We start from the raw sequence: 24,086 nt of genomic DNA on the forward strand, positions 1-24,086 counted from the left end.
AAGGATGCTCTCCTACCTCCCTTCCCCCTCCTCTGCTGCACCCCCTCCTCCCTAACCCATCCCCTGTCTCATTCTGTCGGGCCCCTGACTCTCCTTCCTCCTCTCCTACTTATCAGGTATTCATGGAGAAGCTTTAAAATGTTCCCATCCTTCCCAGAAACAGTCAGGTTTTAATGGAAGATTCCAGAAAAGCTTGAAGTGCAGTAGGAATGAATTTCCAATGACGGGATTTTGGGCACTGTGACAGGTGAGGGGGAAGATGTATTTGGGATGAAAGACCCCTTTTTAGTATACTAAAAATACACACACACAGCCTCAGATGTCCTGAGCTGCCTATGCAAACACCCAGCTAGAGGCCTTCTCCTTCCTCGCCAGCCTCATCCAGGACCAGAAACTGGAAGGAAGAGGTTTTCCATGAAGGCAATGAGGAGCCTGGCAGGAGGGGGAAAAGAAATGTCCAGACCAAGGGTCCTTAACGTTTTGGGTGTCTCGGACCCCACTGACAGTCTGATCAAGTCTACAGATCCCTTCTCAGAATCATGTTTTTAAATGCATGGAATAAAATACATAGGATCACCCAGGAAACCAACTGCTTTTGGTAATATAGGTGTACTTTTTCCCCATCCAAGCTCACCACAGTCCCCACCGACCCCAAGTTAAGAAGGGGAAGGAATAGCTGGGGTCTGAATTCCCTTAAGCCCTATCTACTGGAGTGGTCTTCCAGAGGATGGTCATTTTCCCTGGCTGTCCGCCATGCCTGGAAGGCTCTCCCGGCTCATTTCCACCTCCTGACTTCCTTCAAGTCTCAGCTAAAATCTCACCTTCTACCGATAGCCTTTCCCAGTACCCATAAGCTGGTATTAAACTCTGTTGATTATTTCCAATTTTTCCTGTATATTGAGTTTGTACATAGTTGCTTGCATGTTGTCTTTCCCATTAGATTGGGAGCTGCTTGAGGGCAGGCACTTTCTACCTTTCTTTGTACTCCAGCACATAGCCCAGTGCCTGGCACATAGTAGGTGCTTAATAAAGGTTTACAGACTTCCCTATGGAGGGAATCTAATGATGGAGGACAGGAAATCTTACTCACCCTGGTCCAGTGTCGTCAGCAGCAGCCCATGGCACCCCTCATGGGTGGCAGCCCTGATCAGCGGCAGCAGGCTCTGGTCCTGACGCCCCTCCAGCACACGCCGCACCTTCCCCTGGGCCTGCTGGAAGAAGAGGGTCCGGCGAGAAGCCAGCGTGGCAACCTGGTCCAGGTGGAGCTGAACCTGCTTCCAGGACATGCGCCAGGCGGCTCTCCACGCCTGGAGGGAGTCTCCACCTCTGGACCCCAGCAGCCAGAGCACATCCTGTGGGTCTGGGGACCGGGAGGCAAAGAAGACCGGGAAGAGCCGAGCGGTGAGAAGGCAGCGCTCTCCTGGTGGGGCATCCGTGTCCCATATGTCGCCATCCCTGATGCAGGGCAAAGACGAAGATCAGAGGGTCATGAGAAGGTGAGGGGGTCCACTCCCAACTCGGCCCCCTCCACCAGGCCCAGGGTGCAGGGTGACCGGGGAGAGCTGGAAGGTCCTTGGGACAGAAGGTCAACACGAGGACCTTATTCCATTTGATAGGATGTCACTAGGGGTGCAGAGCCATAGGTTAGGATTAACCACTGTCAGCCCACCTTGGCAAAGGGCACATTGTCACCACCACCACCCTAGCCAAGGGGAAAACGTTCAAGTCCATCCCTAGGCCAAATGACAGGGGAAAGGGAACACGAGGGACAAGGGGAGGAAACCAGGCCTGCCTAGGTAATATGGAATGGTCCACATGGCAGGGGAAAGGGAATACGAGGGACAAGGGGAGGAAACCAGGCCTGTCTAGATAATATGGAATGGTCCACATGGCAGAGGACCTGACTAAGATTTCAGGAACCTGGAGTTCATGGCATAGGATGGGGAGAGGGTAGGTGGCACCCGGGTTCCTGAGATGGGAGGATTCTCCAGTGGGAAGTGCTCTTGTACCCCCATGGAGTCATCCAGGCCTTCTGGCTACCTCAGTGGATCCCATGGCCCTCACCGGATGCCTGTCCTCTGGAAGAACTCAGTCCAGGGCACATTGAGATACGTGCCCTTCCCCAGCGCTGGGCTCTGGAGAGGACAGAGATGGGAAGAGTCAAAAGAACACAACTGGAAAGTAGTGGAGGTGAAGGTGGCAAAGGCAGAAAGGGGATGGAGATGAGTAACCAATCAGCCCCAGGCTGGGGAATAAAGGAGTCCAGAGGCAGGAAGCAGGGCTCCAACGATCCACTCTATCCACTTCACCTCATTGCAGGCCCTGATACCTATCTTTGATAAAAGGCCAATTTGTGGGTTCCCTGGCCAACCTCAGTGATAGGGATGGCCCCTAACAGGTGGAGTGAGAAGATTTTTAGGAATAAGGAAAGGATCTTCTTTCTCACTCCCTGCCCGCTGGAGATGAAAGAACTGGATTAAAGTGAGAGGCCCCGGGTTCGAATCCTAGCTCTGGTCATTACTAACTCCATAAGCTTGGGCAGGCGATGTAACCTCCCCGGGTCAGTTTCTTCATCTATAGAAAGCAGGGATTGGCGCAGACGATCTCTAAGGTTCCTTCTGGCGCTAACGCTCTATGACCTTTGGGTCTCAGAGAGCAGCGGCACCAGGCAAGGCCCTACCTGCCAGTCGTCTCGGCGCCCAATGAGAGTGAACACCCGGACGGAGGTGTTCTGCAGCTGGATGTGATGTCCTTGGAGGATGACGTCGTGCAGCGCCAAGCCACGGAGGGCGCTGGAAGAAGCTCTGTCCAGCCCGAGCAGGAGGCACCCAGGGCCAATGTGGATGGGACCCTGGTTGGGAGAGAAGGAGTGGGGAGGTGGCTGCTGGGACTGGCCCCAGGGATAGGAAGAACCAAGGTCAGAGGCGCCGGAGACTATTGCAATGGCCTCCTGATTGGTCTTCTGACCTGGCCTTGCCTCTCTCCAATCCATCCTCAACAAAACCGCCAACATTCTACTCCTCAAGCACGAGTGCGAGCCCGTCACTCCCCTGCTTGGAAAGCTGCAGTGGCTCCCAATGACCTCTAGATAAAATATGAACATGGCTGTTTGGCAGGTAACACCTTTCCCAATAGAGAGCTCCAGCCTGCCTTACCGGGTGGATTGTGCATGACTGTCATGACTTTAGGTGGGTACAATAGTGACCAGGGATGGGGAACTTTTGGCCTCGAGGCCACAGGTGGCCTTCTAGGTCCTTGAGTGCGGTGTCCAGGTTTTACAGAACAAATCCTTTTATTAAAGGGATTTTTATATATTTTTATATGTTAAAGGACCTGAGGCCAATGATATTCAGAGGTGCCAATCTCGGCCTTTAGGGCCCAGAGTATCTGATGCTCAGGCTGTTCAAACAGCCTTTACAGACAGTAAGCACTTATTAATTGTTCACTGAATAAGAAGTTTTTTTAATTGAATTTGGCTGCCCTGCTGGCTCATTTCCTAGGCCCTTCTCTTTGCCCATGGACCTCCCTCCTTTTCTCTTTCTTCAGACAACCTGAGGTGACAGGGAGAAAGGGGCTCCCCTTCCTCAGTCTCCTCTACCTTCTTGGACAAATCTGTTCATTGGGTGGAACATGAGATAGACAGGAGGCGCCCTCAGGGTCTGGGGTGAAGGGAAATGGGGAAAGAACAGCTTTTACCTGGAGTTGGCAATGTTGAATCACACTCCCAGGGCCCAGGCGAACCTCTCCCTCCAACAGACTATTGACCACAGAGCAGCCGGCTTCTAAGAACTGAGGCTTCTGCAAAGGCAGGAGGGAAGGAAACAAACCTGGGCCTGGGAAGGTTATTTCCACCCAATCCCTCTCCTGCTCAAAAGCCTCTCTGGCTCCCTACTGCCTACAGGGTCAGGTCTCAAATCTGGACCTACCTGACCTCTCCAACCCTGTCTCCTGGTGCTTCCCCCGACCCACCCACCACACATACGCACATACACACCATGCCCTCATCTCACCTCAGCACCTTTGCTCATGCTCTTATCCTAGCCCAGACTGCTCTGTCCCTTCCTCTCCAAATGTTCCAACCCTATCTACCCATCCTTCAAGGCTAATCTCAAGTCCTACCCTCGGGGAAGCTTTTCCTGATGACTATCATAAGATGTCAGAAGAACTGGAGATTTATCCAAGACAAGCCTCTTATTTTACAGAGAAGGAAACAGAGGCTCAAAGGAGGAAATGACTTGCCGAGGTAACACAGCGAATTAAGAAGCAGCCCACGACGAACTCTTCGGAATTCCCATGACACTCAGAGGCTATACCACTCATCTGACATTGCAATATATCATGTCTAATAAGGGAGGTATGTTTGTGTATGGGTGTTGACTCCCCAACTAAACTGTAAGCTCTCTGAGGGCAGGGGCCATGCCTCTTTTCTTCTGTCACCTACTATGGCGGGGCACAGGGTGATTGTTATTGTTTATCCTTTGTTTTAGAAGAAGACCAATGTCGTCACAATGATGTCAACTTTCTCATGAATTGGATTCGATTGAGGCAGAGTCGTCTCCCTCACTCTTTCTTCCAGAGTCATCAAAGTCCAGTGGCAGGACAAAAGTCAGGATGGCTGGCGATGGCCTGAGATGCAGGGGTGACCTTGGTGTCCTCCATGTTTGACCAAGCTCTAAGCGCTCCACAGCTCCTGTGTCAGCCGCGTTTGTGGCCATTGGAACAAACTGTTCTCAGCCACCCGTTTCACCGGGGGAAGCCTTCACGTGCTGGGGTAGACACTCCCCTAACTCCCTAACGGGTTTGACGCCTGTCAGTTGCCCTCACCCTGGTTTAGCCCATCTGCCTGGCCAGTTTCAGCAGGGTGTGGCCGCTGTGCACGCTACAGCTTCTGAGAGCCACAGGTGAGAGTTGGGGGACAGGTGGAACCAAAGGTGGATAAGCAGCCCTGAAAAGGGCTCAGCAGCCCTCACACTAGAGGTGCCAGTCCTTCCCGAGTACCCCACACACCCTAGGTACAGGGCACACACTCAGTCACTTTGCATTGACAGGGATGAACAGGGAGGGAAGGCACACTCACCTCCACCTGAGAGTGTACAATTTGGGCAAAGAGGTGCCGGGGGAGCGTCAGGCTGCGGAGGTGGGCACTGGCCGATGAGGTCATGTACTCGTAGGTACCGTCTGGGATGTATGCTGTGGAGACACAGACCCTCGGGTGTGTATGGGTGGCAGGAGGGTTGGGTGGGAAAGATATAGCCCTTACCTCGAGCAGTATCTGCTGCCGCTAAGGGCCCAAACCAGCCCCCTAGGACAACGTAGAACTAAGGCTGGATGACCAGACCTTGTAAATGAAAAGCGAAGGCTATGAAATGACACAATACCTGTAAAGCACTTTATAAACCTTAAAGCACTGTGTACACTATTATATTATTGTTATTATTCACAGGATTATTCTTATTATTTTATTTTATTATTATTATTCATGGGATGCCACCTTCCCCCTTCCACCCGCTGCCTCTGCTTAGACCAGGGGTTCTCTTTTTTTGTGTAACCTAGACCCCTTTGGTGAAAGTCTGGAGAAGCTTTGTACCCCTCTTCAGAATCATGTTTTAAAATATATAAATTAAAATATGCAGGATACAAAGGAAAACCAATGTTAGTGAAAATAAAGATGTAAATTCTTTTTTTCCCATCCAGGTTTGTGGACCCCCAGAAATCTATCCCAGGTTAAGAACCCCTGGGCCATTTCTGGGACATCACAGCTCCCCTTCCACAAAGGCAAAAGGCTACGATGTCACTGAGGAAGGAAAGAATTGGGCCAATTCTCTGGCTCATCGGGATGCATTCCGGGAGGGCCATGGTACAGTGGCAGACATTTACAGAGCTGAGAGTTGTATAGAGCACTTCAACCCTCTGGCAACTCACAGCCCCTCAGTGAAGTAGGTACGGCAAACATCACCATGCCCAATTCACAGGTGAGGAAACTGAGGCTCAGAGGCAAAGTGATTTTCCTGTACTCAGCCAACTAGTAAGTATAAAGGATGGGATTTTAATCCAGGTCTTTAGGACACCAAACCCAGTGCTCTTTCCACTACAGCCCAGAAAGCATTGCCCTTTGAGCACCATCTGCCCATTCGATTCATAAATCAGCAGTTTCTGTTGGAGGGTATCCAAACAAGGGCACACAGTAGGCACTTAATAAATGGCTGTTGGCTGACGGACACTGTTTCAGCCAAGAGGCTAAGGGCAAAGGAAAGGAGAGATTTCATTCCTTGCAAAGTCTCCTTTAATCGACTAGCATTTATTAAGCAACTACTATGTGCCAGGCACATTTGTAGCCCCCAGCTAAGTGCTGGGGGCTACAAATAAAATCCTCAAGTAGCTCACAGTCTAAGGCGGGGGAGGCAACATGCAAACCACAAACATATATTCAGAAGAGGTGGTAGGGAACCTTAAAGATGAAGGCACCAACAGTTGGAGGGAATGGACAAGATCTCCTAGAGTGGATAAGCTTTGGGCTGAGTCTTGAAGAAGGCCAGGGAAACTAACAAGGGGAGGTAAGGGGAGATGGCATTCCAGGCAGGAGGTACAGACACTGCAAAGGTATGGAGACTGGGATGGAGGGTCATGTTTCAGCAAGAGGTGTGGTGTAACTGGATCAGACAGCATATAGAAGAGGGGAGCGTGTAAGAAGACAAGAATGGTAGGGAATCTCCTAAAAGGGCTGTGGTTTCCTGCCATAGCCCATCCAGCCCTCTCAGCGCTCCCCGATCCCTAGGAAGGATCAAAGTAGACTTAGGTCACACCCACCAAGGCTAAGAGGCTGGTCCCGGAGCTCCTTCCACAGCACGGCCCGTGCATTCCGTTGGCCCCTCGTTTGGTCCATGTCGCCCTGACCCATCTCAGCCAGAAAGCTCTCATGGTTCACATCCCGTGCCATGCACAGCAAAATGTCAAAGAATAGGGACAGCTATGGGCAAGGAGTTAGAGAAGTTAGAGAAGTTAGTTAGAGTTAGAAAAGTCACAAACTGGTCAGGGGACCCCAGAAAAGTCCCCAGTCTCAGCCTAGATCAGCCACAGACCAGGGTGGGATGGGGAAGGCTGCTGAGTATTAGCAACGTCTACAGCCATATCACAACAGCCATGTCTACCCATCTTGGCTCCCCAGCAAATAGGGATAGTCAGGTCGGTGTCTGGGCATATTTAGGATGAGATGAAAACAGTGCTGCCATATTCTTAGTACTAAGCCTCCTCCACTGGGCTCCCCCATTCAGTAGTCTCTCAGTAACAGCTCTGAATGGGCACAGGGAGCTTAGAGGAAGGATAAACTCTATGGGGACGACTTTTGTGATATCACTGCCTCACCACTCAAAAAGAAGAGACAGACACACAGGGAAAGAGAAAGGAAGAAGAGAAAAAGAGAGAAGGAAGGGAGAGAAAGGAAAAGAGACAGAAACAGAGAAAGAGAAGAGAGAAGAAAGAGAAATAAAGAGATTGAGAAAGAGAAAGAAAGAAGGAAGTGGCGAGTGAGAGAGAGATGGAGAAAAGAGGTGGGAGAGAAAAAGAGAGAAAGAAAGAAAGAAAGAAAAGTAGAGAGAAAAAGAGAGAAGGAAGGGAGAGAAAAGAGAAAGAAAAAAGGAGGGGAAGAGAAAGAAAGAGATGGTGAGAAAAAGAAAGAAGAGAGAAAAAAGAGACCAAGAAGTAAAGAGATGGTGAGAAAAAAAGGAAAAGAGAAAAAAGAGACAGAAAGAAAAGAAAGGAGGGGAAGAGAGATAGAGAAAAAAAGAGATGGTGAGAAAAAGAGAGAAGGAAGAAAGAGAAAAGATAAAGAAAAGAGAGGGAGGGACAGAGAAAAAGAAGAAGGTAGAGAGGAGATAGAGAAGATGGAGGAGCAGGGCCACGGGGGATTTACCTGGAAAGGCTGGGCACCAGAGTCCAGGCCCATGTAGGTGCAGGCGTCTAGCGGTGGTGAGACGTGAGTGGCCAGGAGTCGCTCAGCAATTTCCACAGAGAAGAAAACGATCCCGGAGACCTGGAGGAAGAGCAGGGATTGATGAGCGACGCCCCGGAAATGGAAAAGGGGAATGGACTGAGCTCAGGTGAAGGTGGCCAGGGTGGTCCTGCCTCACTGCCAGCCTGCACTGGCTCCTAATGATCTCTCTGAGCCTCGGTTTTTTGCCCTATGACATGGGAATAGTAATCCCTGTGGAGGCTGTGCGGGTGAAATGAGCTGTTCTGTTCTGTTCAATTGTTTCAGTCATGTCCGACTGTCCACGGCACCATTTGGGGTTTTCTTGGCAGAGATACTGTAGTGGTTTGGATTTCCTTCTCCAGCTCATTTTACAGATGAGGAAACTGAGGCAAACAGGGTTAAGTAACTTGCCCAGGGTCACACAGCTAGGCTCAATTTGAACTCAGGAAGAGGAGTCCTCCTAACTTCAGAACCGGCACTCTGTGCACAATGGTGCCACCTAGCCACTAGTGCACAAAAAGCCCTTTGCAAACTCCCATGACAATCCTGAGACCCGTGCAAGGATTGTCCCCATTTTGCAGATAAGGAAACCGAAGGTCACAGCGGACACATGGTTGTTGAGGGTCAGAGCTGAGATCCCAAGCCCAGGTCTCTCCAGACTCCCAAGCCCAGGTCTCTCCAGACTCCCAAGCCCGACGGTCCTCTCTCATACCAGCGGCACTTTCCCATCGGGTCTCACGCACTGCTGGATCTGGACCTCTGAGCCCCGGTAGAAAATGTTACAGACCAAGCCCTGTATCAAAGGAAGAGGAAGCAGCATTGTAACTGGGGAGAGCTGGGAAGTCAGACCCCTAGCCTCCAGCCAAGCAGGTAAGATGCTGGGTAAGGTGGAGAATCGGAGGCAGGCAGACCCTCTCCCTGGAAATTACCCTTGGGGTAGAGGAGTATGGAATGAGGGCAAATGGTCTCTCAGAAACTCCCCAAACGTTCTAGAATGGCAGGTGTACAGTAGGGGCTGGTGGCAGCTCTGGGGCGAGAGAAAGGGACAGAAGGCCTTGAGCTGAAAAGTTCCACTGGGGACCCCGGAGGCCCTCCTTCTCCTACCACAACCTTGGGTCCACCCTAGTATCCTGGGGGCAGGGGGTACCTGGGAGTCAGTGAGGTAGACCCCATGGTCCTGGGCATAGGTCACACTACCAGGCAGAGAGAACACCCTGGCTCCTCGGAAGTCATCCCAGCAGACCTCTAAGGAGAAGGGAAGCTGGCTATTCAGTAATGGCAATGGTTCAAAAAAATATTCACAGATTTTTTTTTTGTATCAACAGTCAGTCAACTCTCATTTATTAAGCACCTACTATGTGCCAAGAGCTGAGGATACAAAGAAAAGCAAAAAAAAAAAAATCCCTGCCCTGAAGGAGCTTCCAGTCTAATAGTAGTAATGGTAGCAAAAAAAAAAATCATCTAGAAACTCAAAGGGTTCCCATCTATTGGGGAATGGCCAAAAAAAAGGACAGTAAACGAATGTAATTATTGTGCTGTAGGAAATAAAGAAATGGACGGATTCAGAGAAATCTGAGAAGACTTGTATGAACTGATGCAGAATGAAGTGAGCAGGACCTGAGGACTCTATGAAGGACCAGTAATGCACCTCCTTATAGAGAGAGGACAGACTCCAGATGCGAGAAAAAGACAGGCATTTTCGGACGTGGTCAATGTGGCGATTTGCTTTGCCTGATTATGTATATTTGATGTAAGGGTTTGTGATTCTTTTGTGGCTGGTGTTCAGTTTTGTGTTTTTAAGGGGAGGAAGGTAAGAGGGAGAAAGTAAATTCTTATTGACTGAAAAAAAATAATAAAGCCGTGCTTGATATGAGGCTCTTTGGCAGGCAGGAGGAGATATAGGGGGAAATTGAGGTGATGTAAAAACAAAAACAAAAAAAAATAAAATTTTCTTTAAAAAGTGATAGTCTTAATAAGTAGGGAGAAGGAAGTAAAGGGAGGGAGAGAATTTAGAACTGAAAGTAAAACTTAAATAAATATACAAAAGTGATAGTCAAGGGCCCTTGGGCTCATGTGGAGATTCTCAGTAAAAGAGGGGACCCTAGCACTGACAGTTGACGAGGTAACCCCACCACATATCTTTCAGAAAGAAAAGATTTCCTCCATAGGGATAGTGTAATGAGGCTGAGAATGTGGGGAGTAAAGAAAGAGAAGAAAACAGTAGTGCCATAGCTTGGGATGGGGGCAATGTGTTGTCCTTGGCTCTGCTAAAGACCCCAGGCCAATCTCAACCTGAAAATCCACTTACCTGGGCTTGTGGGAATAGAGAGAATCATGTCTGTGCTGCAGACCCATACACCTGGCGGGGAGCCACGGCCCAGCTGGAAGACAGAGCACAGCTCATGGGCAGGCCACCCCAAATGGATGAGGATGGAGAGTGGGGCTTGAACGCTCCCTTCCTTCCTTTCCCGCTCCATCCCCAACTGACTGTAGCTACCTCTTGGACTCTGACCCACTCTAGCCCTTGGCCTTGGAGAATGCTAAAGAACATACAAGGTCTTCCAGTTCTGCTGGAGGCCATCTTACCCAATGATAATGGAAACTGGTTAACTCCTGTCCAGCTGCCTCTGACTTCACATAGATCTGATGAAATGTAGGGAAGCCAGCACCAGATTATCCAACCACCTCCTAACCCTGGATGTCCTCTAGCAAGTAAGCCCTCCTTGTGGAAGGGGAATAGAACCAGAATTTATTAGCATGACCATTGCTCTAAATACTTTACAAATATGGTGTATGCCTGGAGCCGTCCCCATGGGCTCACTACACCCTGATTCATGACAGGGTGAGGCAGGGGGTACAGGGAAATTTCAGGGAAGGAGAAAGCCCTTGGGGTGAGCACTCAGATGAGCCCAGATGAGTCTGACCCCAAGCCAGGCCTCACCTTGTGGGTCATGATGTATAGCAGCACATCCAGGTTACAGGTGAGAGACTCCACTCGAGCTGTGGGGTCCACCAGCGGGAGGCATGTGAAAGCTCGGCCACAGTCGTCAAAGGGGAAGTCTCGGCCCTGGAGAAGGAATGAGCTGAGCCTGAGAGGAAGCAGGACTGAGTCCAGGGAGAGACTCGGTTGCCCTTTGGGTGGAGGGAAGGCAGAAAGGAGAGTAAGAAGGCAGGGCTTTCTCCACTCACCTCCCCATGTGGGCCATTTCTCTTCACGGGAGAGGGAAGTCCTTACTCCTGTCATCCCCCTCCTCAAACCCAGATTTCTGGTGGGGATTTCAAAGTCTTTCCTCTGACTGTTGGAGATCCTCTTCTCTCTCCTTCTTCCTGGGCAGAATTCTTTGGGATCATTTACCTGCAACCCTTGTCTCTGACTAATTCCCTTTTTACATCTCTCTCCTTACTCTTTTACCAGTGGGTTCTTCTCCCCAGTGCAAGGCAGGCCAGACCAGTCTGTTACATCAGTCCCAAAGCCCGGCCCAGTATCTGTCTGGATCAAAAAATATACCCCCCCCAGACAGGTGATCATGTTTTGCCCAGGCCCATTCAGACAGGCCTCTGGGGCTGGTGGAACAAGGGGGCCTTGTTCTTTCTCCTGTTTTCTAGGGTCCTCTAGCTCCAAACAGCCTTCACCTGACCTCGAGGAATCCAAAACTAAGACACCAGGCTGTGAATCCCTATCCTTTTCAGTCAATCAAGGTTGGCGTCTTTATTTTCATGAACATATTTGACTCTTGATTCCCTGGATGGAGGCGAGAAATAGCCTGGATAACACAGAACCATGGATAATCCAAAAATCCTTTGTGCGCGACATTGGAAATGTTGCCTATTTTCCCCTCTTTGAAAGAGAGAAGACTTTATTTATTCTGGCATATTTGAGTGGATATTAAATTGAATCTGGACCATTCAGGTGCTCAGAAGCCCTCTCTCTAACCAAGAGGATGATTAAGACAGGAGTGTGCAACGTGGTAGGGGGAAGCCAGCCTGAGACGAAACATTTTATTCAACACATCTAAGGCTCCTGAATCACCCAGGGCTGTGTGTTTGCCTCAGCATGGTCTTTAAATGTCCCTCATTGCAGATGGGGAAACATAAGAGGCAGGGGCTGCCTTGAGGAAAAGTGGGGCTAGAAGCCAAAGTCCCCAATTCCCTGTCTCCATCCCTCCTCTCTTTCTCTCCCTCCCTCTTTTTCTCTTCTCCCTCCTTCTCCTCTCTCCTCCTCTCTCTCTTCCTTTATTCCTGTCCTTCCTCTCTGTCCCTCTCTCTCTCTCTTCCCGTCCCCTAGCTCTCAATCACACCACTGAGCCTTCTCCTTATGCCCAGATGGCCATCTATAGCTTCATCTATTCCTGAGGTTCATAACCTTATTTGTGCCCCGGACCCCCCTGGCACCCTGATGAAGCCACCTCAGAACGTTTTTAAATGCATACAATGAAACTATATAGGATTACAAAGGAAACCAATTACATTGAATTAAGATATAATTTTTTCCCGCCCAAGTTCACGGACCTCCCGAAATCTATCCATAAACATACACCCCTAATGTAGTGTGTCCTCCCTTTCTCCTCCACCACTCACCATGTGCATGATAAGTATCCGGGCAGAATGCAGGACGTCAGAAGTGACCACCTATGGGAAAATACATCAACAAGGAGCCTCAGACCTAGGCCTCACCTTTGGACTGCTTCCCACTTCTACCTGACACTCTTACCCCAAGGGCCCCCAAACACAAGCATGGCAAGAGGCCGGAGCAACTACATAGGGACTCAGGAAACTCACTTGTCCCTGGCTTCTGTGACACTGCTCTTTCCTCATTCTCCAAGCCCTCTGACCGCTCCTTCTCCATCTTTCTTGCCGGATTCTCCTCCTCATCCTGCCTAGTAAGAGTGAGTTTCTCCCAAGTGGCTTCTGTTCTCCTCTCCTGCTATATTGTCTCCCTTGGTGGTATCATTGGCTCCCATGGGTTCCATTTTTATCTCCAGGCAACTTGGTGCCACCAGGGACAGAGTACCGGACATGGAGTCAGGCATATCCAAGGTCAAACCCTGCTCTAATGCCTCACTAGCTGTGTGACCCTGGGCCAAATCATTTTATTTTCTCAGCCTCAGTTTTCTTTTCTGTAAGATGGCGATAATTACATCTCATTGGGTTGTTGTGAGGTTCAAATGAGATGACACATGCTAAAGTGCTTTGCAAACCTTAAAATGTTCTATAAATGCTACCATATGACTGCCAACTCTATACATCCAGCCCTAATCTCTCTCCTGAACTCTAGACCCAAATTACCAACTGCCTGCTGAGTATCACCTAGATGTCCCAAAGGCATTGCAAATTCAACACCATATTTCCATCTCAGACTATTCTTCTTCCCCCGAGGCCTGTCCTTCTCTCAAAGTCCTCCACTGTTCTGTTGATGCCCTCACCATAAATCTCACAAGCCTGGAATCATTCTTGATTCTTCACGGTCCCTCACCTCCCCCCGCCCCAACACACAACCACATCCAGTCACATTGGCCAGGTCTTAACTATCCTACCTCCACAATCTTTCTCGTATCTGTCTTTCTCTACCCCACATAGCCTCCTAGTCCAGACCCTCATCTCTCACCTAGACTAGTTCATCTCCCCACCTCTGTCTCATTGCTGTCTGCATCACCCTTCACACAACCACCAAATTGGTAGTCTCAAAATGGATCCAATCATGTCATCCTTCTTCAGAAATGTTCAATGACTCCCTGTTACCATTATTTCAGAATAAAATCTGAAAATCTTTCAACCTGGTATTTAAAGCCTCAGCTTGATAATTAAAATCTGTCACTTATTTTCCTATTCTTTTGTCTTTCTTCATTTTATTCCCTTTGACACACTTTCCATTCCAGTCAAAAATGACCCACCAACTATTTCCTGTATATTCCATCTCTTGTCTCTGTATCCTTGTGCAAGTGGTCCCTGGGCTGGAATGTACTTACTTCTTACCTCTGCTGCATGGAATCCCTAGCGTCCAGTCGGCTCAGATACCATCTTCTACACGAGAACTTTCTTAATAGCACCCACCACCGTTTTCAGTACTACTTTTGTTCTCTCTCTCTCTCCCCCTCTGTTTTCTCTGTCTTCTCCCTCTTTCTCTCTTTTCTGTCTCTTCTCTCCATTTTCTCTTTCTCTTCCCTCCTCTCTTCTCCCTCTTTCTCTCTTTCCTGTCTCTTCTCTCCATTTTCTCTCTCTCTCTCTTCCCTCCTCTCTTCTCTCTCCCTCTTTCTCTCTTTTCTGTCTTCTCTCCCTTTTCTGTCTTCTCTCCCTTGTTTTCTCTCTCTCCTCTCCTCTCTTCTCTCCCCTCCTACCCCCTCCTTTTCTCCCTCTCATCTTCTATCACTCTTTATATACTTACATATGTATACACTGCATCTCTCCCACAGAGTGGAAGTCCTTAAAGACTAGGTCTGCTCCCTTCTTGTCTTGTATTCTCAGTGCCTGCCAGGCACAGTACCTTATATACAGTAGGCGCCTAATAAATGTCTGTTGAATTGAATGGAAATGAACCAGCAAAAATAAAGACAGTTCATCCTTCACATGTACGTGACGGTATGCTAATACAACTCTGTAGGGAGGTAACAGGAATTATTATTATCCCCATTTTATAGATGAGGCCTAGAGTTTAAGTGACGTGCCTAGTTCCACAGCTAGTTAAGTGGCAGAGCTGGGACTCACACCCAGTCTCCTGAGTCCATGGTCAGTATTTTTTCGACTACAAGAATGACCCCTAGGATTTTGCCCCCTTGATATCTGGGCTGCTCCCACATCTATTATCTCACTGATACTCACATCTCCATTAGGTAAGTAGGAAAAGACTGTCATACCCATTTTACACATGAGAAAGCTGAGGCCCAAGACTGAAGAACTGGTCTTGTTCAAGGTATCCCACAGACTAAGTGGAGGGACCAGAACCATAACCCATTTCTCTGAACTTGGGCCCAGGATTTCTTCCACCGGACCGGCAGCGGTGGGGAGTAGGGGGGTAGTGTTGAACTCACCGTGTAGCCCGCCTGGGCACTCAGGTGCTCTGCAGCCACCAGGAGGGCATTTAGTGTGGCTCCCCCACTGCCCACTTGGGCCTCAGGATCTTCCACTGTGAGCAGGATGGTTCGCCGCGGCACCTGCTCCCGCTTCTGCCGCACCTCCAGCTCTGGAACCAAACGGAGGCGGCATCACATCATCCTCCCCTGCCCCACACCTCCAGGCAGCACTCTGGCTCATCTTCTCCCAGTGGGACTACTCCTGCCCCACAAAAATGTGCTGCAGCAAAAAAATGTCCAAAGGTTTATCTTTGTCACCGCTCCACCCAAGGAAGGTCTGTTGGTTTGGAGGGCGAATCTTCAGATTTATGACAGGATCAGAGGAAATCTTGATGGAAAAACACTAAAGGACTAAGTTCTCTGCCCCAGACCTTGCTAGCATGAGAGATAGGATGGGATACAATGGGATGGAACGAGATGAGATGAAACAGGATGGGGTGGGATGTGATGGGATGGGATAAGATGGGGTAGAATGGGGTAGGATGGGATGAGATGAGATGAGGCGATATGGGGTGAGAGGGATGGCGCTGAGGGGGAGGCTAGAGGCTGGCCTGGAGGGAGGACACCAGCACTGAGGGTGCTCCAAACATCTGGCTGTTGCAAGACTAACTTCAAAGCTCACCCTCTCTTCCCCAGCCTTCCAGAGCCCTTTGTCACCTGTTCCAGACCAGCTGGCAGCAAAGCAGCTCTTCCAAGCTGGCTGTTAATTAGTGCCCTCCTCCCACCCCAAGACTACTTTGTAGTGAATCTGTGTATATTTTCTACTTAAGTATTTGGGCTTATATTTTGTATTTAATTCTCTAAAAGGCAAATGTGGTAGGATGAAGAAATCTGGTTTCCAAACCAGGGAGAGCCCAGTTAAGTATCACCTCCCACACACCCTAGCTGGATAAGTCTCTTAACCTTTCAATCCTCTAGGCTAACGGTTTTCCGAGAGAGGTTTACAGACTCAAGGGGCTCCCTGAAAGCTTTTCGGGGGGGATGTGAGGTCAAAACAGTTTCCATAATACTAAAATGTTTTCGTTTTTTTTTTTTTAAGGCAATTGGGGTTAGGTGACTTGTCCAGGGTCACACAGTTAGTTAGTGTCAAGTGTTTAGTCTGAGGCTCGATTTGAACTCAGGTCCTCCTGACTTCAGGGCTGGTGCTCTATCCACTGCACCACCTAGCTGCCCATATTTTCATTTTTAATGTGGCAAATATTGATAGCTGTAACTCACATAAACAAAAGCTCTTTGGGAATGGGGGTCCTCGGTAATTGTTAAGACTGCAAAGGGGTCCTGAGGCCAAAATGTCTGAGAACCACTGAGATGCACAAAGATAAAGATGCAGAGAAGACACTGCCCTCTGATTGGTAGAATCACCAGGCCTCCCTCATACAGGAAATCCCAGGTCCAGACTCATCCCTTAGCTGAGCAGATTCGTGTAGCAGGGTTTCCTCCCAATAGAACGTAAGCACCTTGAGGCCAGGGGCTGTCTTGTTTTTGTCTCTCTAGCCCTTATTGTTATTGTTGTTATTGTCCAGTCAGCGGATCAGTTTTCTTGGCAAAGATACTGGAGTGGTTTGCCATTTCCTTCTCCAGTGCGGCCCCTTTTTACAGATGAGGAACTGAGGCAAATAGGAGTGAAGTGACTTGTCCAGGGTCACACGGTTACTAAGTGTCTGAGGTTGGATTTGAACTCAGATCTTCCAGACTGTAAGCCTGGTGCTCTAGCCACCGCACCACCCAGCTGCTTCATCTTTCTAGCCCTACCACCCAGCAACACAGACTGACCTGAAGGAGGTTCTTAATTAATGTTGAATGAGAATGGGCCAGTAATCCAAAAGAGGATGGCTAATCCGCAATGACTACTAGCAGCCATCCAGGCCTGGGGCTGGGTGTGACAGAACTCCTCAGGCAGACAGAAGCCGGTGGAGCACTGCAGTCATGATTCGCAGAGGGAATCCAGAGCTCAGGGTTCCGGGCTGAGCGCCTCAGGACCACGGCCATCACCTCCCCTGCCTTACAAATGAAGGGCATCTCCCCCACAGGTAAATGCCAAATGCTAAGATGGTCCACCTTCCTACGAAGCAAGAGATCAGAGCTCTCTAAGGCTGAGGCCATCAGGTGCAACCACTGCAGGTTACAAATAAGAATGGAGGCTCAAGGGAAGGGAAGTGGATGGCCCAAGGTCACAGCTAAGGAGCCTCAGAGGTAGGATTTGAACCCAGATCCTCTCACCCTAGAGCCAGGGCTCTTTGCATTGTGTGAGGCTGCCCCTTGTGGGATCTGTCTTCACATCAGGCTGTTTCGGGGGAGAAAGGATGTGCTGAGGAGGCCTGGAGATCGAGGCTTCCTGAGGGGGCTGCTCCACCCTATCCCACCCCCAACATTAGGGAGAAGACAGACAGACCTAACCTTGGAGAAAGGCTCCCCTGAGGCCCCACCCCAAGCTGGGGGAAAAGGAAGAGCTGACTGCTTAGCATAAGCCCCCTGAAGAAGGGGGCTGGGAACCCCTGCCGGTCTCAGCCAGGTCCCCCATGGTGTACCTCCCAAGTCAGGACCTTCTTTTCCCTTTGGGACACACGAAACATAGCTTCACACTGCTCTGACACGCTTGTCACGCACTATACTGTTCTGTTTACGTCTCCCTCCTTAGACTAGAAGCTTCTTGAGGGCAGAGGCCCTCTCTTGCCTCTTTTTGTATCCCTAGTGCTCAGCACACACAGTGCCTGGGACATAGCAGGTGCTTAATTAATGCTTATTAATTGACTGATTCCCCTCCTAGACTGCAAAGTCCATAAAGGCATGAACCCTGCCTTATCTCAATCCCATATCTCCCCCAGTGCCTAGGATGGTGCTCTACATATGTGTGTACACCCATAAGTGTATATTACTGTTTCTAATCCGCACAGTGATGTGAAGTGTCCAAGGGGTGCCCTCTTCCCTGGCCCTACTAAGGGACATGGAGGTGCTGGACTTGTTCCCTGGGGGCTGTCAGAAATCAGAGTGGGCGGCAGCCACCTACCTTTCTGAAAGGCATAGACACTGTGCTTGTACTGACATGTCAGCACAATGACGGTCCAGTCGACACCCTGCCAAGGCTCCATCCCAGCTGGAGGCCCTGGCTGCATGACCTGGGAAGAGAAGGGAGACTGGATTGAGGTGAGAGCTTCCCTGGGCTTCTTGGCAACAGGATCTTTAGAGCTAAGGAAATAAATCAACAAAGACGGAGAAGCTAAAATTGATTGATGGAAAGTCTCCTGCAGGGCTGGGACGCAGGCAGGCTCAGCTACCTTACCAGAGCCAAGCAAATGCCCGGAGGCCAAACTACTTCCATTCTCTGCCTCCATGAAACAAGTGTACCTCCCAGACACCTTGGAAACGTCCCACAGTCCCTAGGAGGTGTCCCCCCACCCCTCCAAACACAAACAATGTCGCCAATTTTGCTGTGTGTGGTTTGATTCTAGGGAATTCTCTAGGCTTTGGACAAAGGCACTGAGATCACTATTCCTCCCCCTCTGCCCCCCACCTCCATGACAAGTCCTACGCTTGTAGTTCTGGTAGGAGTCAAGAATCAGGAGGTGGAGGGGAGCAGCCCTGATCTCGTCATGGCCAGAGATCGGAGAACCCATCCATCTGTCTGCCTCTCGCCCAGAGTCAAGGAGCCAGAGACTGGCAGCAGCAACTTCCTCCTACGGGACGTTCTTCTTCATATCACCGCGCTGAAGGCTGAAATTACACTGCCAAATACCAGCCCACCTCACACACAGTTCTCTGGAGCTCTTACAAAAAGTATCCACTGGGAATGGAATTTCTCCTGTTTCCCTAGAAGAAAATACTGAAAAATGGCAAAAGGCACCATGAGGTAACCCCGGCCCCAGCTCCTGAGGAGTGAAAGGTTCTCTGGGCAGCTCTTCAGTGCCTCGTCCCTCGGGCAGTGCCTGAGGTGGGCAGGCGAATGACCAGGGACCTGCCCAAGCTAAAGACTTCCAGGCATGGGGGTGTGTATGGAGCAGCGAGGAGAGTGGGCAAGTGTCTGCTGGACAGACCAAAGTCTGAGCTGAGTCCAAACTGTCTCCCAGGCTCCTGCAAGACTCAGCTCAAATTCTACCTTCTGCAGGTGGCCCTCCCAGCTGCTGGTGCCATCCTTGCTGAGGTTACCTGTCAACCCACTGGTGTATGTCTTATGTGTATGCTATGTGTCCATATGACACACACATGATATATGTGCTAAGGTTACCTGCCAACTAACTGGTCTGTGTCTTATGTGTATGATATGTGTATACATGATACATATGTGATACATGTGCTAAGGTTACCTGTCATCTAATTGGTGTGTCTTATATGTATGCCATGTGTATATATGATACACATGTGATATATGTACTAAGGTTATCTACCATCTAATCAGTGTGTCCTTCCAGCTCTGAAATCCTGTGTTCTAAGTAAGGTCTCTTCTGGCTCTGATATTTTTTCTTCTCCAGGCCCCTGCGGATCACAGAAATGGAGGTGGAAGGACCCACCCCATCAAGTTCAATTTATTCCCCCAGGACAGGAACCCCTTCCTCTGCCCAATCCCTTACAGGCCTCTCCTGGTTGCTGAAGTTTCCTGTTATTTTTTTTTTTTTTTGCTTTTTTCTTTTCTGGTGAGGCAATCGGGGTGAAGTGACTTGTCCAGGGTCACACAGCTTAGTAAGTGTCAAGTATCTGAGGCTGGATTTGAACTCAGGTCCTTTTGACTCCAAGGCCAGAGCTCTATCCACTTCGACACCTAGCTGCCTCAGGTTGCTGAAGTTTCAAAAGGTGCAGGCAAATTATTCCATTCTCTGAGAAACTTTTCAAGATAAGTAACCAAACTAATACAATGATCTCACCCACTAGGCCAGGGGGGCTTAGACTTTCCTGTATTGTGGCTCACTTTGGCCATCTGATAAAACCCCTCCTCAGAGAGAATAATATTTTTAAATGCATAAAATCAAATGCATAGTATTACAAAGGAAACCAATTTTGCTGAACTATGTTTACCAAAAAAAAAATCTACACTTTTTAAAACAAAATCACAGACCCCTGGTTAAGAACCCCTACTTATGGTGTTGTTTCTGTTGTTTAGTCATTTCAGTCGTATCCAACTCTTCATGACCCCATTTGGGGTCTTCTTGGCAAAGGTACTCGAGTCGTTTGCCATTTCCTTCTCCAGCTCAATTGACAGATGAGGAAACCGAGGCAAACGGGGAAGTGACTAGCCCAGGGTCACATAGCTATTAAATGTTGGATTTGAATTCAGGTCTTCCTGATTCCAGGTCCTGAGTGCTATCTACTTTGCTACCCAGCTGCCCCCAAGGTACCTAAGGTATAAGGCTATAAGTGATCACATCATTTTCAATAAAAAGAAATGTTTTTTATTTGGAAATGTTTGTGCAAATTGGAGGGCAGGGGTGGGAGGGAGGCTAATTGACACATGGTCAAGAAAAGTTCCTCTATCAGCAAATGGATTCTTTAGTCACATTGACAGCTTTTCTCCTTAGCAGCCCAACCTTCTGGTAATTAGCCTTTCCAAAAGCTGGGAGGCTGGTCCAGAGAAAGCAGACCCAGCAATGTGCCTGAAGCCTTCCCCTCCTGGGAGGAGCTGTCTTTCAGGACCCAGGGTCCCCTCCAACTCCTTAAATTACCCAATCATCTTTTTAAATGGAAATCTGGACTGGAAAACCTTCCCTGCTTCCTTAAACAGAGTAGAACAAATTTAAGTCCAACCAGTTCAGTCTCAATAGTCTATGTTCTAAGGTCCTTCCCAGGATCAGCATTCTATGATTAAAGTCCCCCCCCCCCGGCTCTGACAGTGTAGGAAATGTCTGGGTCTCCTCTTGGTCATTAGACACTGAACTCCGTAAGGAGGGAGAGAGTGATGGAATAAAATGTACCCATCTTGTGAATACGTGGCTATGCCTCTTTTGTTCCAGGGGCTCTCAGGACACAGTGGATGACTGGGAGATTCCCAGAATGACTAAGACAAGCCTGGCTGGCTCCCTCAGCTCCTTAACGTTTGGAATGAGAGGGGAAAGCCCAGCCAGTCAGATTCCTGATTACAAAGGGGGTCTCTCCCAGACATGGCTCAGCAGGATCCTATTGAGAAAGGCTGAGAGCGGGCACAGCACGTAGAAAGCCCAACTAGCGTTTTTAAAGAAGGTCAGGGCCAAGCAGCACAGGACTGAGAAGCCACTAGCTTCTTTTCTGGAGTTTCTACCATGCGTAATAATGCTCCTAACAACTTAGCCTCGGATAGCAGCAGTTACTACTTGGGCATTATTGCTATTAATAACACTCAGCATGCCCTTTTCAATGGGGCTTTCCAAACACGCCTCCACATCCTCACTGGCCTTTTAGAGGCAAAAGGGCTCAAGGGATGGAGATGATCTCATCTTTACTTTTTGTTACTTCTGTCTCCTTCCCCACCAGAGGCCTCAGTTTCTACATCTGTAAAATGAGTAGAGGTGCATGAGATGATCTCTAAGACCCATTTCCCTCCCAACCAGCAGCTTCAATAAGCAGTTAAGTAGTGAAAGGGGTGAGAACCCCTGACCTGAAGCCACATGGGACCCGAGTTCAAATGTGATCTCGGACACTTACTAGCTGCATGATTCTGGGCAAGTTATTTAACTCAACTGTAAAAGGTAGCAACTGTAAACTGTAAAATGGAGATCCCAGGATTGCTGTGATGATCAGATGCGCTAATATTTATTTGTATGGTTTGCAAGCCTAAAACTGAGGTATAATACTAGCCATTATGATGCAGATAACGCTAAACTGTGAATAACCCACAAGTCATTTATATTAGGCTTTGAAAAAATATTGTACAGATTTGTTTGTCCAGATCATCAATTGTACACATTATTGTACAATATGTTTGCTTGTTTTGGCACATAGTACATAGGTGTCTAAAATGAGCTTTTATATTTATTTTGCAGCTCGAGGCCAAGTGAGGTTACAGGATCACGAATGAACTTGGAAGTGACCTTAGACATTATCTTCTAGAACAACCCTCTCATTTTACAGATGAGGAAACTGAGGCTCGGAGAAAGGCCGGCTCTAGTTCAAAATCAGACAGGTAGTAAATGGCTGATTCAGAATTTGAACTCAGGTGCTCTGCAAGGGCCAGAAGCCCAGCCCAGGAAAAGCAGGAAGTGGGACGTGGGCAGACAGCTCACCCCCCACCCTACAAGATAGGGTGTGATCTAGGGGTAGCTGATCGGGAAGCAGAGGGTGAGAGGGCAAAGGGAGGTCCAGATTTAACACTCTGCTCAGCTTCTATACTTCCAGCACGTCCCACACCTACTCCTGTCCTCTTCCAGGTGCAAACTTCTGGTCTGGGGACAGGCAGGTGACCCAGGTCCTGCCCTGGGGGGTTAGGAGGAGGGCTAAAATCCCGGGGACCCGAGCAGTATATACCCCTCCCTTACCCCACCCCACCCCCACCCCCGTCCCAGCCTCGCCGCTTCCAGGCACCTCCTGGGATTCCCACCCCTATCCTCACGCCCCCACCATCACACGTACCTCCCACCGCGAGGCTCTTTGGAGACTTGGCCCTTTAACTCAATCCGACCCCTCCCCCCAAAAAGATCTGCGTGGGGCACCTTGGGAAATGGAGTTCTCCTCCACCCCTGGTCTTGACCTTGACTCCCCAAGGGCCTTAGGCAGCAACCTTTGACAGAATGGGGAGAAGGAATAAGGTGTATTTTCTTGTGTTGGTACCCTTCCCAAAGGGCTTCAGAACCTGCCCGGAGGGAAGAGGGTCAAGGGAGGGCCCCTTGAGCAGACAAAGAAACTACAACTCCCAGAAAGCCCTTTGGCCTCCGCCCGGAGCATCGCGAAGAGACAGACTCCACCCCCTCGCTCCGAGCGCTCCCGGGACTTCCACGTTTTCCCCAGACTAATCAATTTCAGGCAGACTGGCGCAACCCTGGGCTTGCTAGTGTAACAACTCATAGTTACAATCGTTGCCTTGTTTTAAGCCTAGGTGAGCCCCCAAGGGCCGCTTGGTCCCCTCTTCTTGGGCTTTAGGGAGTTTATTTACGAAATTTATCAAATGAGATAACTCGTGTAAAGCGCTTTGCGAAACTACCGTTTATCGCTATCTCTAATTAATGCCTGACCCTGCCTCTGCGATTGAGACAAAATTCAGTTTACTGCAAATATTTCGGTCAGGAAACAGGAAACATTTAAATCTCAGTAGCTTAAAGCTACACTGAGACTTTTGGGACGACCCGTATTCTAGTGTCTCGATTAACAGGCAGTTGGGGAAAGATCCTCCGTTTTTTTGAGATGTCCTTCTTCTCCGAGATGTCTGTGAAGCCAATGACTCCCCAGTATTTCCTCTTCTTGTCACAGCTCAGTCCTTCTCAAAGGTGGGGTGGAAATGCTCTGAATCTGGCTCCCCTAGTTCCGAGAGAGCCATTTCATACAAATCGCTTTGGGTGTGACCTGGTCTCACAAATGGCTCACAGATCACACAGTCTTAGACGATTTATTCAGGGAAGCGAGAAGCTCCGGTCCATTCTATAGTTGAACCGTTTTGGCTAGTACAGGTGGTTTCGACTCTCGTCTGTATACAACAGATCTAAAACACTCTTCTTTCAACTATGACTCTGCTTCACCTTATGTTGATTACATTTGTTGTTGTTCAGTCCCGTCCAACTCTTCCTAAACCCATTTTGGGGTTTTCTTGGCAAAGATACTCGAGTGGATACAGCTCATTTTCCAGATGAGGAAACTGAGGCAAACAGGGTTAAGTGACTTTCCCGCCCAGGGTCACACAGCTGGTAAGTGTCTGGGGCCATATTTGAACTCAGGTCTTCCTAACTCCGAGCCCCCCCTCCCCTGCACGCCCCCCCCCCACTCTATCCCCTTCACCACCTAGCTGCCCAAAATCTGCTTAAGCCCTTCTTTATAATTTGATTTGATTCAACAGTAACACTTGCTTGAGGCCAGGCACTGTGCTATATTTTGGGAATGCAAAGACAATGGAGGACACACACACACACACACACACACACACACACACACACACACACACA

The 24,086-nt window shown here is 49.2% G+C and overlaps 1 protein-coding gene across 4 annotated transcripts in view; it reads right to left on the minus strand.

Moving 5' to 3' along the window:
- FUK (fucokinase) overlaps positions 1–22,615 on the minus strand; it is a 33,423-nt gene extending 10,808 nt beyond the window's left edge. For 2 of the 4 annotated variants that reach the window (XM_027857948.1, XM_027857949.1), the window contains exons 1-15: positions 22,567–22,615; positions 18,044–18,152; positions 14,995–15,146; positions 12,548–12,598; positions 10,911–11,036; positions 10,278–10,350; positions 9,117–9,214; positions 8,682–8,762; positions 7,910–8,029; positions 6,808–6,967; positions 5,078–5,190; positions 3,697–3,798; positions 2,681–2,851; positions 2,065–2,135; positions 1,091–1,455 (exon numbers count right to left, since the gene is read on the minus strand). In XM_027857948.1, the coding sequence (XP_027713749.1) occupies positions 1,091–1,455; positions 2,065–2,135; positions 2,681–2,851; positions 3,697–3,798; positions 5,078–5,190; positions 6,808–6,967; positions 7,910–8,029; positions 8,682–8,762; positions 9,117–9,214; positions 10,278–10,350; positions 10,911–11,036; positions 12,548–12,598; positions 14,995–15,146; positions 18,044–18,149 (1,789 nt within the window). In that variant the 5' untranslated portion in view covers positions 18,150–18,152; positions 22,567–22,615. Of the gene's footprint in view, positions 1–1,090; positions 1,456–2,064; positions 2,136–2,680; positions 2,852–3,696; positions 3,799–5,077; positions 5,191–6,807; positions 6,968–7,909; positions 8,030–8,681; positions 8,763–9,116; positions 9,215–10,277; positions 10,351–10,555; positions 10,643–10,910; positions 11,037–11,158; positions 11,297–12,547; positions 12,599–14,994; positions 15,147–18,043; positions 18,153–22,566 lie in introns of those variants that run through there. The other 2 variants (XM_027857950.1, XM_027857951.1) reach the window with 2 other exon arrangements.
- Positions 22,616–24,086: the final 1,471 nt, after the last annotated feature.

The sequence above is a fragment of the Vombatus ursinus genome, unplaced genomic scaffold (genome assembly GCF_900497805.2).
Source record: "Vombatus ursinus unplaced genomic scaffold, bare-nosed wombat genome assembly UNPS02012515.1, whole genome shotgun sequence".
In the NCBI taxonomy this organism is placed as follows: domain Eukaryota; kingdom Metazoa; phylum Chordata; class Mammalia; order Diprotodontia; family Vombatidae; genus Vombatus; species Vombatus ursinus.